We start from the raw sequence: 14,860 nt of genomic DNA on the forward strand, positions 1-14,860 counted from the left end.
CAGGTCTGTATACATGCAGCAGCACAGCTCCCGAGAATGTTTTTCGCTCATGACCTATGACCTGGGCATGGGCAGTCAGAATACCGAACTCGCTTATTGTACACCTTCAACAGCCTTTGGGACGTCTACAATACACTGTGTTTGATTAACTCGAGAACGTGAATGAATCCACGTATCTGCAATAATTTTCTGAGCCACATGTCTTAACATATTCACGTTTTTCCATTTGTCTTTCCCTTGAAAGCGCAAGAATCCGCTGACATCGTTTTCCTAATTGATGGATCAAATAAGGTGGAGCGCGCTGAATTTCAGCTCATACACTCCTTCATTGCAAATATTGTTGAAGATCTTAATATTGGCGCCAGCGCCATCCAGACCGCTGTGGTGCAGTACAGTAATGTCCCGAGTACCGAATTCTATTTAAAAGCATACAACACAAAAAGAAGAATTCTCAAAGCCATGCAACATCTTCATCAGAATGGTGGACACGATGCCAACGTGGGATTAGCCCTCCAGTTCCTGATGGACAATCACTTTGTTGCAGAAGCTGGAAGCAGGGCAGCGGAGAAGGTTCCCCAGGTAATGATCCTTATAACCTCCAGACAGTCCACAGATGATATCAAGAGTGCAGTGTTTTTGTTGAAGAAGTTGGGGACCTTTATATTTGTTGTTGGTGTGAAAGACGCTGATGCAGATGAAATGAAAAAGATAGCTACTGATCCTTCATTTACTATCCTCCTACCCGACATCCGACAAATGGCTTCCGCACGAACACAGCTGATGCCTCTGCTTTCATTGGTGGCCAAGAAACAATTGGTGATTGAGGTGCAAGAATCGAAGGTTGAAGGTGGGCAACTTCAAACATTTCTATGCATTATGTATTTGATTGCGTCACTCTTTGCTTGTTACTTTCAACATTCATTCTGTTCACCACAGGCACACAGTGGCTGCAAAGTGTACATTATAAATGGCAAATGGGAGGAGAAACGACAGATGGAGTTTAATCTAAGCAAGTGTTTAGGTGTTGCACTTTGGGAGGTCAAATGGAAGGGGAAATATACAATTAGTGGAGGTATTAGATCCTATAGATAGGGTGGACAGTTAGGATGGAACTTTCTCCCAGAATGGAAATATTAAATACTTGAGGACATAGCTTTAAGATGGAAGGGGCAAAGTTCATAGAAGATGTGTGGGGCAAGTATTTTACACAAAGGGTGGTGAATGCCTGGACTGCACAGTTGGGATGGTGGTGGAAGCAAATACAATAGTGGCATTTCAGAGACTTTTGGATAGGCACATGGATATGGAGGGATTGGAAGGATATGGATAATGTGCGGCCGTTTAGAGTTGGTCTTGACATCGTGTTCGACACAGAGATTGTATTTCTATGTTCTTTGGTCTAACTTCTCCATCATGGTTTGAGTATAAAAACTGCATTTATTTTTCAGATTAAGCAAATGATTTGAGACAAATGTTTCTATTATTCAACTGATCAAATGTTACTTTGCAGCCCAAGTCAGCAAGAGAGACATAATATTTCTCATCGATGGTAGTTCCAGTGTGGGACACGAAAGCTTTTTGGAAATGGTCAAGTTTATCTCAAACATAGTCAACAAATTTGTGATCGGATCAGACTCTGTGCAAGTTGCAGTGGTTCAATCCAGTGATGACCACAATCTGACTGAATGGTATTTAAACACTCACACAACGCAATCTGCTTTGCAAAGTGCTCTGACGAGACTCAGAATGAACGGTGACAGGGAGGTTTACACTGGTGCGGCGCTGGACTACGTTTTCAAAAAGCACTTTACCAGAGCGGCAGGAAGCAGGAAAGAGGATGGAATCCCCCAGCTTTTGGTGGTCATCACTGGAGAAAGATCTGTGGATGATGTCAAGGTACCCGTAGATGCCCTGAAGCGGGCCGCTGTAATGACCATTGCCATTGGAGTCAAGAATGCAGATCAGGCACAGATAAAAGATATCGCAATCGACCCCAGTTTACTCTTCTACGTGGACAGATTCCAAGATCTGCATGGGATAAGGGAACGAGTGATGGCACCACTCTCAACATTGGCCGGTGTAACTATCACTTATGACCAACCAACTGAACCATCTATTAAAGGTATCTAACCTTTTAGAAACTACTTTGGCTTTGACACTCTCATTTTATTACTATTGAACTCCTGTCTGGTATATTACAAGATCATCCATTTTCCAGATTTGCTTATATAAAGCAGTCGTTTATTTGTATTTAGTAATTACTTGAAATTGGTTCGATTTTGTGTTTTGTGAGAAAACATTGTCTACTTCCAGTGAAAAAATGTGTATGTAGGGTAGTGTTAATGTGCAGGGATCACTGGTTGGTGCGGACTCGGTGGGCCGAAGGGTCTATTTCCGCGCTGTATTTCAAAACTAAACTAAATCTGAACTGCAGGCCGCTACTGAGCCTCGATATATGTTTCATCCATAACAAGATAATTTAATGAATAGATTTAAAAGTTATTAATAAATTGCTGGTTTTCAATTGCTGCCAACAAATGTATTTGTTTCATCGAGATTGTCTTTTCCATTTCTCACGCTAATAATGCCCCTGAATGTCAAGGGTAATTGAATAGATGTTCTCTTCTTGTTGATGGTCATTTGGCATGGATGTTACTTGCCACAGTTAATTCTCCTGCCTATTTGCATTCTGATGGGGCAGCAAGATTAAATGTTCCTTCTGGATGGAAACGCCCATCGTTTCAGCTCAATTGCTGAATACAAAGTGCATGTCATTGGGAGGTGAAAGAGATCATGCCTAGATACCATTGCATTTCAAATCATACCATCATACAATATGATATAACTGTACTTATCTCATAGGGAAACTGGTCTGCCACCAGTCAAAAGATACAGTCACAAGGCATTGAAGGTGTCATGTGCATTACAATAATAATGACATTTAAGTGACCAGTTATTGCACCGCACATATATAATATTGCACAAACATGAAATGAAATAATCAAGTGGAAAAGTCCAAGATGAGGGATGTGCAAAGATGGTGGGAATAGTCTGTTGCTGTAGGTGCTCCTCGGATTGCCCAGTGTGTCATGGAGGGGGTGAGCTGCATTGTCCAAGATACTCCGTAGTTTGAGGAGCATCCTCCTTTCCGAGACCACCTCCAATGAATCCAACTCTGTTCCCAGGACGGAGCCAGCCTTCCTGATGAACTTGTCGATTCTGTTGGCGTCCGCAGCCTTTGCCCTGCTGCCCCAGCATCTTGAATTGAATTGAATTGAATACCTTTATTGTCATTCAGACCTTACGGTCTGAACGAAATTTCGTGCCTGCAGTCATACATACAATCATACAATAATAAACAACAATAAACACAAATTAACATCCACCACAGTGTATCCTCCAAGCACCTCCTCACTGTGGTGGAGGCAAAAATCTTAGGGTTACTGTCTCTTCCCTCCTCCTCTCCCTCTGCGCTGAGGCGATTCCCCACCGGGCGATGGCACAACAGTCCCGCGGCTCACCGAACCCCGCAAACGGGCCGGCTCAAACACCGCGGCCCGGGGGTGGTCGAAGCTGCCGCCCTCCAGTCCAGCACACGCAGCTGCTTCATTAGTAATTGGAAAGTCTATTAAAATTGTTAGGCCGCTTAACTTATGTTTTAAGTTTTTAAGAAATGAATTATCTCCATAGCTTAAGAAATGACTTACTCCCGAATTAAGAGCAAGCCATACCGTTATTTAATAGAGTTTGTAAATGTTGATATTACATTGCATTAACTGTGTATTTCATTTGGTAATGGAACAGAGGTGGACAAGAAGGACATTGTGTTCCTTGTTGATGGGTCATACAGCAGAAAAAGAAGAAAATTGCCTATTATCCAAAGCTTCATCACAAAGACAATTGAAGCCTTTGACATTGGCAGTGATGCTGTACAAGTAGGCCTGGTGCAGTACAGTGATAGAGCAAAACCTGAGTTCTTTCTAAACACCTACTCATCAAAAGATGAAATGCTCTCTCACGTACGAAAACTCCGACAGAGAGGTGGCACCGTTCTCAAGACAGGAGAAGCCTTGAAGTATGTCCTGAAATACATTTTTAACAAATATTCCGGAAGTCGGCACGAGGAAGGTGTTCCCCAGTTCCTTGTGCTCATCACTGGTGGAAAATTGAATGATGATGTGAAGCAGATTAGTGACGCACTGTCACGAGCCGGCATTAAAACTTTGGCCATTGGATTTGAGAATGCCACAATGCAACAACTTCAAGAGGTTACATTGGATGCCAACTTGGTTTTTGATATGAAAGACTTACGTTCTGTTCCAGAAGTACAGCAAAAAGTCCTGCTCTCCTTGTCAACTCTGAATAAACCCACACAAACCTCCGGGCTGCCTATATCTCCAACTATCAAAGGTAAATGAATTTTGAACTGCTGTGCTGAAGATAGACACAAAATGTTGGAGTAACTCAGCGGGACGGGAATCATCGCTAGAGAAAAGGAATGGGTGACGTTTCGGGTCGAGACCCTTCTTCAGACCCATGTCAGGTGATAGGGCGATACAGAGATAAGGAAGAGTGAGGTGTAAAAACAGGACAAAGGGGATTGGGATTAAGGAAAATGCCAAATAGATTATTGTCAGATGGGAGAAGGTAACAACAAAGCAAACACAGATAAAATTTAGTCGGAGACAGTCAGACTGGTCAGAGAATGGGGAAGGGGGAGGGATGGAAAGAGAGGGAAAGCAAGGGTTGCTTGAAGTTAGAGAAGTCAATGTTCTGACGCGCTGAATTATGTGAACAGAAACAGCACCTCCTTTCTCCACATTTCACCAATATTCTGCAAAATAACAATATTTTCATGGCAATATGAGAGTTCAGCAATAAATGAGAAACTCTTTCAACTTGAGATGTTAACTCTTTTCCTTTTCCAAAGAGCTGGCTGAACTGCTGAGTGTTCCCAGCATGTTCTGTTTTGCAACAACTATAAAACGTTTTGAATCTTGGGGTTAAAGTGAAGTCAAGAATATTCTTTGACCATTATTTTTGGAAAATATCTTTGTAATACAGTCCCGTGGGGGGGGGGGGGGGGCTTTGTGGCGCAGTTGCCTTACAGCACCAGAGACCGAGGATCGATCCCGGCTATAGGTGCTGTCTGTACGGAGTTTGTACGTTCTCCCCGTGGCCTGCGTGGGATTTCTCCGAGATCTTCGGTTTCCTCCCACACTCCAAAGACGTACAGGCTTGCAGGTTAATTGGCTTTGTATAAATGTAAATTGTCCCTTGCGTGTGTAGGATAATGTGCGGGGATCGCTGGTCGGCGTGGACTCGGCGGGCCGAAGGACCTGTTTCCACGCTGTATCTCTAAACTATTGCAGTTGCTCTAAAGTTTTTAATGCTCTGTAATTTGATGGGAGCATAGGTCACTGTCTAATTCTAATTCTAATTCTAATTCTAATTCTAATTCTGATTCACTGGGAGAAGAGCTGTTCAGTTTCCTTCAAAAACATAGAAACATAGAAACGTAGAAACATAGAAAATAGGTGCAGGAGTAGGCCATTCGGCCCTTCGAGCCTGCACCACCATTCAATATGATCATGGCTGATTATCAAACTCACTATCCTGTAACTGGCTTCTCTCCATACCCCCTGATACCTTTAGCCACAAGGGCCACGTCTAACTCCCACTTAAATATAGCCAATGAACTGGCCTCAACTACCTTCTGTGGCAGAGAATTCCAGAGATTCACCACTCTCTGTGTGAAAAATGTTTTTCTCATCTAGATCCTAAAAGATTTTGCCCTTATCCTTAAACTGTGGCCCCTTGTTCTGGACTTCTCCAACATCAGGGATCTTATCACAATGTCAAAAATGTAGCCCAAAATTCATGGTATGAATCAGGAGATGTTTTCTGCTCCAGCTCAACTTGTTGGCACTGGTCCTCTTTCTTTGTTGCAGAGGTTATACTATTGTGTTCTGTAGGAAGGAACTGCAGATGCTGGTTTACACCGAAGATAGACACAAAATGTCTGGAGTAACTCAGCGGGACAAGCAGCATCTCTGGAGAGAAAGAATGGGTGACGTTTCAGGTCGAGACCCTTCTTCAGACTGAGAGTCAGGGGAGAGCGAGTTCAGAGTCTTGAGTTTAGACATATGGAGGGGCAAGGCATGAAAACGACCAATCAAAGCAGGTGCTGATAAAGGAAATGTAGAATGGTTCATTGTTAGCGGAGGGGAAGGTGACAACGAGGCAAATAAACAGAAAATATAATCAGGAGGACAGTGAAACTAATCGGAGAACTAGGGTGGGGGAGGGACGGAGAGAGAGGGAACACAAGGGTTACTTATGTTAGAGAAATCCATTATGTTATAGACCCATATTTAGACAAATCAATAAAACCAAGGAAGGGTAATTCAAAATCTAAGACTAGTGAACTTTTAAATACATATATAAAAAATACTAATATAACAGATTTATGGAGAATTGCTTACCCAACTGGAAGGGAATACCCGTTTTACTCATCGGTACATAAAACCTACTCACGAATTGATTATTTCTTAGTGGATACAAAATTAATTCCATATACGACCAATCCTAAATATCACAATAGTATTATTTCTGATCACTCCCCGTTGACTTTCACATTAAAAGTTGAGGGAATGCCGGGTATAAAACCTTTTTGGAGGTTCAACGCACAAATATTAAATAACCCACAAGGTTATGAATATCTAAAACAACAAATGAAATTTTTTTTTGAGACAAATGAGACACCAGGTATTTCACCATCTTTATTATGGGAAACTTTTAAGGCATTTATTAGAGGAGTTATAATTTCATACCAAAGCTTTCAAAATAAAAAGAATAAGACAGAACATGAAATTAGACAATTAGAATTAGATAATGCCAAAGATCCAACTACTGATAAACATAATAAGACTACACTATTGAAGTTTAAACTTAATCGAATTTTATCGGCAAGAATAATAAGATTATTCCAAATTACAAAACAGGAACATTTTGAATTTGGTGACAAGCCACATAAACTCTTAGCTCGTCAACTGAAAAAACAAGAAAAGGAAAATACTATTACTAAAATTAAATCAGAGAAAGGTGAACTACTAACATTACCCAAGGATATTAATAAAAGGTTTGCTCAATTTTATCAAAATCTATATACATCTAAAACTAAAATAGAAGGTAGTAAAATTACAAATTTTCTAGAGAACTGTAATCTTCCAAAACTTGACCTCTCAGAACAAGAGGAATTAGGAGTACAAGTGAAGAAATAAGAGAAACATTAAAATCATTGAAAAATGGTAAGACGCCTGGACCAGATGGCTTTAGTAATGAATTTTATAAAAGATTTCATGAGATAACGGCTCCACGCTTACTTAAATTATATACTGACGCTTTTACCGAAAATAAACTACAAGAAACACTAACAGAATCTACAATTATGCTTATACCAAAAAAAGATAAAGATTTAGAAGAACCGGGCTCATATAGAGCCATATCACTTTTAAATACAGATCAGAAAATCTTAGCAAAGACCTTAGCAAGAAGATTGAGTAAATATATTAATAAATTGATAAATCCAGACCAAACGGGGTTTATATCTAAAAGACAATAATTTAATAATTTGAGACGCCTATTTAATATAATGTACTCACATAAAATGGAAAAAGAAGATTGTCTCTCAGGACGCAGAGAAAGCATTTGATCAAGTAGAGTGGCAGTACTTATACAAAGTACTCCAAACATTTAATATGGGAGAGAACTTTATTGTATGGGTAAAATTATTATATGATAAACCGACGGCAAGAAAATTAACTAATAATATGTTATCTCCAAAATTCCAATTATCGAGGGGCAATAGGCAGGGATGTGTATTATCACTCCTGCTATTTACCCTTATGATAGAGCTTTTGGCTGAAAGAATAAGAATTCATCCGAATATTCAGGGATATAATACTAAAGACTCAAATAATAAAATCTCATTATATGCAGATGATATACTTTTATATATTACAAATTCACAAACGAGTATTCCAACCTTATTAAATTTAATAGAGGAATTCGGGTCTTTTTCAGGATACAGAATAAATTGGAATAAAAGTGAAATTATGTGATTAAAGCCTCAAGAAGCGACTCACTTATTAAAATTCCCCTTTAAAATTGCAACAGAAAAATTTAAGTATTTGGGTATTCAAATTACTAGAAAATATAAATCATTATTTAACGCTAATTTTATGCCGTTATTAAATAAATTGAACGCGTCGATTAAATTCTGGAAAACGCTCCCGTTGTCATTAATAGGCAGAATAAACGCTATAAAAATGATTTTTTTACCACAAATATTATACCTATTTCAATCTATACCAATATATATACCAAAACATTAAAAAAACAAACTAGATTCTAATATTACCAACTTTATTTGGGACTATAGATCACATAGAATTCAAAGAAAACACCTGTGTAAACCCAAAGATGCTGGGGGACTTTCACTTCCTAACTTTTTGTATTATTATTGGGCAGTACATATTAAGAATATAATTTATTGGCTGGATAGCCCTTCCCAACAGACGGAATGGATAAGAATGGAGAAAGAGGATTGTTCTCCCTGTGATATAGGAGTGATCCTCTTCTCCCCAATAAAATTGAATAACATAATATACAAGAATAACCCAATTATCCATAATACAATAAGAATTTCGAAACAAATAAAATTAACTTTAAAATTAAGAAACCTATCAGTGTTAACACCAATAGTGAATAATCCTTCATTTAAACCATTTCTTATTGATAAAACATACAAACAATGGGAAAGAATGGGAATTAAAAGGGTAGGCGACATGTATGAAATGGGAAATCTGTTATCATTCCAACAATTAAAATTAAAATTTAAGCTGAATGACAATCAATACTTTAAATATCTCCAGATCTGCAATTTTATGAAGAAATATATACAAAGACATCAAACTATAATTTTAGACCCACTGGAAGAAGCAATGAATATTAAGGCTGACTCACAGAAATTAATATCATATCTATATAACAGTATCTTAAATAGAGAACTACCATCAACAGAGGCACTTAGAGAAGACTGGGAACGAGAACTAATGATAAAAATAACGAAAGAAACATGGGAAAAGTATTTGATATATATACATAAATGTTCGATTAATGTAAGACACAACTTAATTCAATTCAAAAGTCTACATAGATTATATTATTCAAAAACTAGACTGAATAAATTTTATCTAAATACTTCTCCCATTTGTGACAAATGTCTATCTCAAAATGCCAATATAACACATTCTTTTGTTTCCTGCATAAAACTTAATACATTTTGGTGCGATATTTTTGATATATTTACAAAATTATTCAAGATAAAAATGGAGCCTAACACTGAAATGATTATACTTGGAGTAACGGGAGACGGGAATAAATTGAACACATTTCAAAATTCATTTTTTAATTATGGGTTAATAATAGCAAAAAAATGTATACTCAAATTTTGGAAAAATACACCCATACCAACGCTTAAAATGTGGATTATAAATATGTTGGACACAGCACATCTTGAAGAAATGCGATTCCTCCTAATAGATAAACCAGACCAATTCTTAACGAGTTGGTCCCCATTTATTGACTTATTGGATGCATGTGGTGCAACAGAATCGTAAAAACCAACTGTGTCAGGTCTGGGTGAAAGATGGTCAAGAATACAAATACTCATCTCCTATCTCTTATTCTCTACTCTTTCTCTCCCTCTTTTTTCTTTTTTACTTTTCTCCCTCACTCTCTCTTTCTCTTCGATTTTTTTGGTCTTTCTTTACACACACTACATGTTTTTCTATTCTCTATTATCTAGCCTCTTTTTCTCTCTCTCATTTCTATAAAAAAAATAAAAAATGAAGTTGTACATAGAATGTAACTTGCCAACATATATTTGGCACCTGAAAATAGGTACAACTGTATTGTACTTACTTCTAATAAATAAATAATAATTTAAAAAAAGTTAGAGAAATCAATTTTCATACCGCTGGGTTGTAAGCTGGCCATATATTATTATGCTGAGGATAGACATAAAAAGCTGGAGTAACTCAGCAGGAGAGTCTGAAGAAGGGCCTCGACCCGAACCATCACCCATTCCTTCTCTCCAGAGATACTGCCTGTCCCACTCTATGACTCTATAGAACTCAGTTACTCCAGGATTTTGTGTCTATCTTCGGTAGCACTCGGACAATAATTGGATCCCCGAGGGATAGGTAGCTTTTGCTCTATGATTGGAAAGAAAGCCATGTCAGAGTGGAGGGAGACAACTTGGTCCTATTTCTGGCAGTGGGCTGGGACAGTGCACTTGTTCAGCTATCAGTTCCAGAGCAAAGTACAAATGTAGGGAATATTTGCGACAACTCTACGAGACTATCGGGGCAGATGCTAAGTGTCTCTTGCCCAGAGTGCGGGAATCGAGGACCAGAGGACATACTGTGAGGTTCAAGGTGATGGGGAAAAGAGTTAATAGAAATCTGAGGGGTAACTTTTTCACACAAAGGGTGGTGGGCGTATGGAACAAGCTGCCAGAGGAGGTAGTTGAGGCTGGGACTATCCCAACATTTAAGAAACAGTTAGACAGGTACATGGATAGGACAGGTTTGGAGGGATATGGACCAAACACAGACAGGTGGGACTAGTGTTGCTGGGACATGGTGGTCGGTATGAGCAAGTTGGGCCGAAAGGCCTGTTTCAATGCTGTATCACTCTATGACTCTATAAGTCTATGACATTAGCTGAAATATCCTGTATATTTTTGGTCTCCTTTGTTAAGGAGGGATGTGTTAGATCCAGTTTAGAAATGCTCACTCCGTTTAGTCCTAGATTCCTGGCATATCTAATGAGGAATGTTTGAGCAGAGTGTGCTTATACTCATTGGAATTTAGAAGAATTAGATGTGGCTTTGTCGAACATAAAATCCAGAGGAGGCTTTGCAAGGTAGATCTTTCTCTCTGTGAGGAAATCCAGAATCAAGGGTCACAGAATAAGGTGTTGCCCCATTTAAGATGTTAATAAAAATGTTTTTGTTTCTCTCAGAGGATCTTTGGAATTTTCTGTCCCGAGGGATGTAAAAGATGGAATCATTCAAAGTCAAGATGGACTAATGTTTTACACATATGGAGGTCAAGAGTTGAGGGGGGAGGACAGGAATGTAGAACTGAGCAGAGGATCTGATCTGTCATAATGTTATTCAAAGATGGACCAATGGTTATTTTATGTGGCTTCATCTTTTCGTGTTTATTAACTAGCCTAGAACTGCCAGTTAATAGGATTACACAGGTCTGTGCATTCCTTACATTTATGTCAGCAATGAATCTAACAACGCAAATAGGAGGAACAGCATCTCATTTCTTGCTTGGGCAGCTTACAACCCAGCAATGTCAATATTGATTTATCTAACTTCAAGTAACCCTTGCTTTCCCTCTCTCTCTCTCTCTCTCTCTCTCTCTCTCTCTCTGCCCCTCCCCCACTCTAGTTAATTTTACTGATTGTATACATTCTGGTCAGCTAACAATCAACCATTCTACATTTTCTTGACCATCATCTGCTTTGATGTGTCGTTTTCACACCTTACCCCTCCATATCTCGACTCTCTCTCCCCTGCGTCTCAGTCTGAAGAAGGGTCCTCCTGATTAATTTTACTGTTTGTATGCCTCGTCGTCACCTTCCCCTCGGCCAACAATGAACCACTCTACATTTCCTTGAGCATTGTCTGCTTTGATCTGTTCTTTTCACACCTTACATGTTCTTTGTACCCTTCCATACCTCTTGTATCCCTCTCCCCGGACTCTCAGTCTGAATAAGGGTCTCAACCAGGAACGTCACCCATTCCTTCTCTCCAGAGATGCTGCCTGTCCCGCTGAGTTACTCCAGCATTTTGTGTCTATGCCAACTCCGCTGCTATGCTCAACCCTGAGTCCAAGCTCAGAGTCTAGTTAGACTGAACTGTGGAGTTAGATATACCCAAAAATGAATAGGTTAACATATGATGACGTTGGTCGGCACTGGGCCTATACTCGCTGGAGTTTAGAAACATAGAAACAGAGAAACATAGAAAATAGGTGCAGGAGTAGGCCATTCGGCCCTTCGAGCCTGCACCGCCATTCTATATGATCATGGCTGATCATCCAACTCAGTATCCTGTACCTGCCTTCTCTCCATACCCCCTGATCCCTTTAGCCACAAGGGCCACATCTAACTCCCTCTTAAATATAGCCAATGAACTGGCCTCAACTACCTTCTGTGGCAGAGAATTCCAGAGATTCACCACTCTCTGTGTGAAAAATGTTTTCTTCATCTCGGTCCTAAATGACTTCCCCCTTATCCTTAAACTGTGACCCCTTGTTCTGGACTTCCTCAACATCGGGAACAATCTTCCTCCATCTAGCCTGTCCAACCCCTTAAGAATTTTGTAAGTTTCTATAAGATCCCCCCTCAATCTTCTAAATTCTAGCGAGTACAAACCGAGTCTATCCAGTCTTTCTTCATATGAAAGTCCTGACATCCCAGGAATCAGTCTGGTGAACCTTCTCTGTACTCACTCTATGGCAAGAATGTCTTTCCTCAGATTAGGAGACCAAAACTGTACGCAATACTCCAGGTGTGGTCTCACCAAGACCCTGTACAACTGCAGTAGAACCTCCCTGCTCCTATACTCAAATCCTTTTGCTATGAATGCTAACATACCATTCGCCTTCTTCACTGCCTGCTGCACCTGCATGCCTACTTTTAATGACTGGTGTACCATGACACCCAGGTCTCGTTGCATCTCCCCCTTTCCTAATCGGCCACCATTCAGATAATAATTCTACTTTCCTGTTTTTGCCACCAAAGTGGATAACCTCACATTTATCCACATTATACTGCATCTGCCATGCATTTGCCCACTCACCCAGCCTATCCAAGTCACCTTGCAGCCTCCTAGCATCCTCCACACAGCTAACACTGCCCCCCAGCTTCGTGTCATCCGCAAACTTGGAGATGTTGCATTCAATGCCCTCGTCCAAATCATTAATATATATCGTAAATAGCTGGGGTACCCCACTAGTCACTGCCTGCCATTGTGAAAAGGACCCGTTTACTCCTACTCTTTGCTTCCTGTATGCCAGCCAGTTCTCTATCCACATCAATACTGAACCCCCAATACCGTGTGCTTTAAGTTTGTATACTAATCTCTTATGTGGGACCTTGTCGAAAGCCTTCTGAAAGTCCAGATATAACACATCCACTGGTTCTCCCTTATCCACTCTACTAGTTACATCCTCGAAAAATTTTATAAGATTCGTCAGACATGATTTACCTTTCATAAATCCATGCTGACTTTGTCCAATGATTTCACCACTTTCCAAATGTGCTGCTATCCCATCTTTCATAACTGATTCTAGCAGTTTCCCCACTACCGACGTTAGACTAACTGGTCTGTAATTCCCCGTTTTCTCTCTCCCTCCCTTTTTAAAAAGTGGGGTTACATTAGCTACCCTCCAATCCTCAGGAACTACTCCAGAATCTAAAGAGTTTTGAAAAATTATCACTAATGCATCCACTATTTCTGGGGCTACTCCCTTAAGTACTCTGGGATGCAGCCTACCTGGCCCTGGGGATTTATCGGCCTTTAATCCATTCAATTTACCTAACACCACTTCCCGGCTAAGCTGGATTTCACTCAGTTTTACATCTCATTTGACCCCCGGTCCCCTGCTATTTCCGGCAGATTATTTATGTCTTCCTTAGTGAAGACAGAACCAAAGTAGTTATTCAATTGGTCTGCCATGTCCTTGTTCCCCATGATCAATTCACCTGTTTCTGACTGCAAGGGACCTACATTTCTTTTAACTAATTTTTTTCTCTTCACATATCTATAAAAGCTTTTGCAGTCAGTTTTTATGTTCCCTGCCAGTTTTCTTGCATAATCTATTTTCCCTTTCCTAATTAAGCCCTTTGTTGTTTGGACTCTGAATTTCTCCCAGTCCTCTGGAAGAATGAGGGGGTACCTCATTGAAACTTACTGAATAGTGATAGGCTTGAATAGAGTGGATGTGAAGAGGTACGAGATATTTCCATTAGTGGGAGAGTCTCGGACTAGAGGTTATAGCCTCAGAATTAAAGGACATTTTTTGAGGAAGATGAGAAGAAATTTCTTTAGTCAGAGGGTGGTGAATCTGTTGAATTATTTGCCACAGAAGGCTGTGGAAGCGAAGTTAGTGGATATTTTTAAGGCAGTGATAGATAGATACTTGATTAGTACGGGTGTCGGTGGTGATGGGGAGAAGGCAGGAGAATGGGGTTGGGAGGGAGAGATAGATCAGCCATGATTGAATGGCGGAGTAGACTTGATGGGCCGAGTGGCCTAATTCAACTATCCTTTATGACCTTATGACCTTACTTCCTATCTGGATTCTGCTGGCTTGAAAAATTTTAACCACTTCAATGGAAAAGGCATGTAAAGGCAAATGGCTTGCTTTATTTTACATTATTAAAATCTATTTAACTGATTTAAAGCTTTCTGGTCCTTAAGGACATTTAAACAGAGTGAAAAGGCTTTTGACAGCAGAGTGCCATACAGGTGGATTGGTCGGTGAAGAGGGCATTTGCTTTCATGGGTCAGAGCACAGAGTATTAAAGTCGGAACATTATCTTGTAATTTTACAAAATTGCATGAGGAGCAATGGTGAAGCTCTGGCCACTAGAGAGTATGGAACAGCACTGGAGAGGTGACAAGGACATTCACCAGGAGCTTGTCGGAAGTGGAAGACGTCTGTTAAAGAAAAGCTTAGATAGGCTGGACTAGTTTTCCCTGGAAAAACGT

General features: G+C 39.9%; 1 protein-coding gene across 2 annotated transcripts in view; it reads left to right on the forward strand.

The window, feature by feature from the left end:
* LOC116974987 (collagen alpha-3(VI) chain-like) overlaps positions 1-14,860 on the forward strand; it is a 74,538-nt gene that overhangs the window by 34,719 nt on the left and 24,959 nt on the right. For both annotated transcript variants that reach the window (XM_033023627.1, XM_033023628.1), the window contains exons 3-5: positions 245-847; positions 1,511-2,122; positions 3,805-4,410. In XM_033023627.1, the coding sequence (XP_032879518.1) occupies positions 245-847; positions 1,511-2,122; positions 3,805-4,410 (1,821 nt within the window). The remainder of the gene's footprint in view (positions 1-244; positions 848-1,510; positions 2,123-3,804; positions 4,411-14,860) is intronic.

The sequence above is a fragment of the Amblyraja radiata genome, chromosome 7, assembly GCF_010909765.2.
Source record: "Amblyraja radiata isolate CabotCenter1 chromosome 7, sAmbRad1.1.pri, whole genome shotgun sequence".
Lineage (NCBI taxonomy): Eukaryota > Metazoa > Chordata > Chondrichthyes > Rajiformes > Rajidae > Amblyraja > Amblyraja radiata.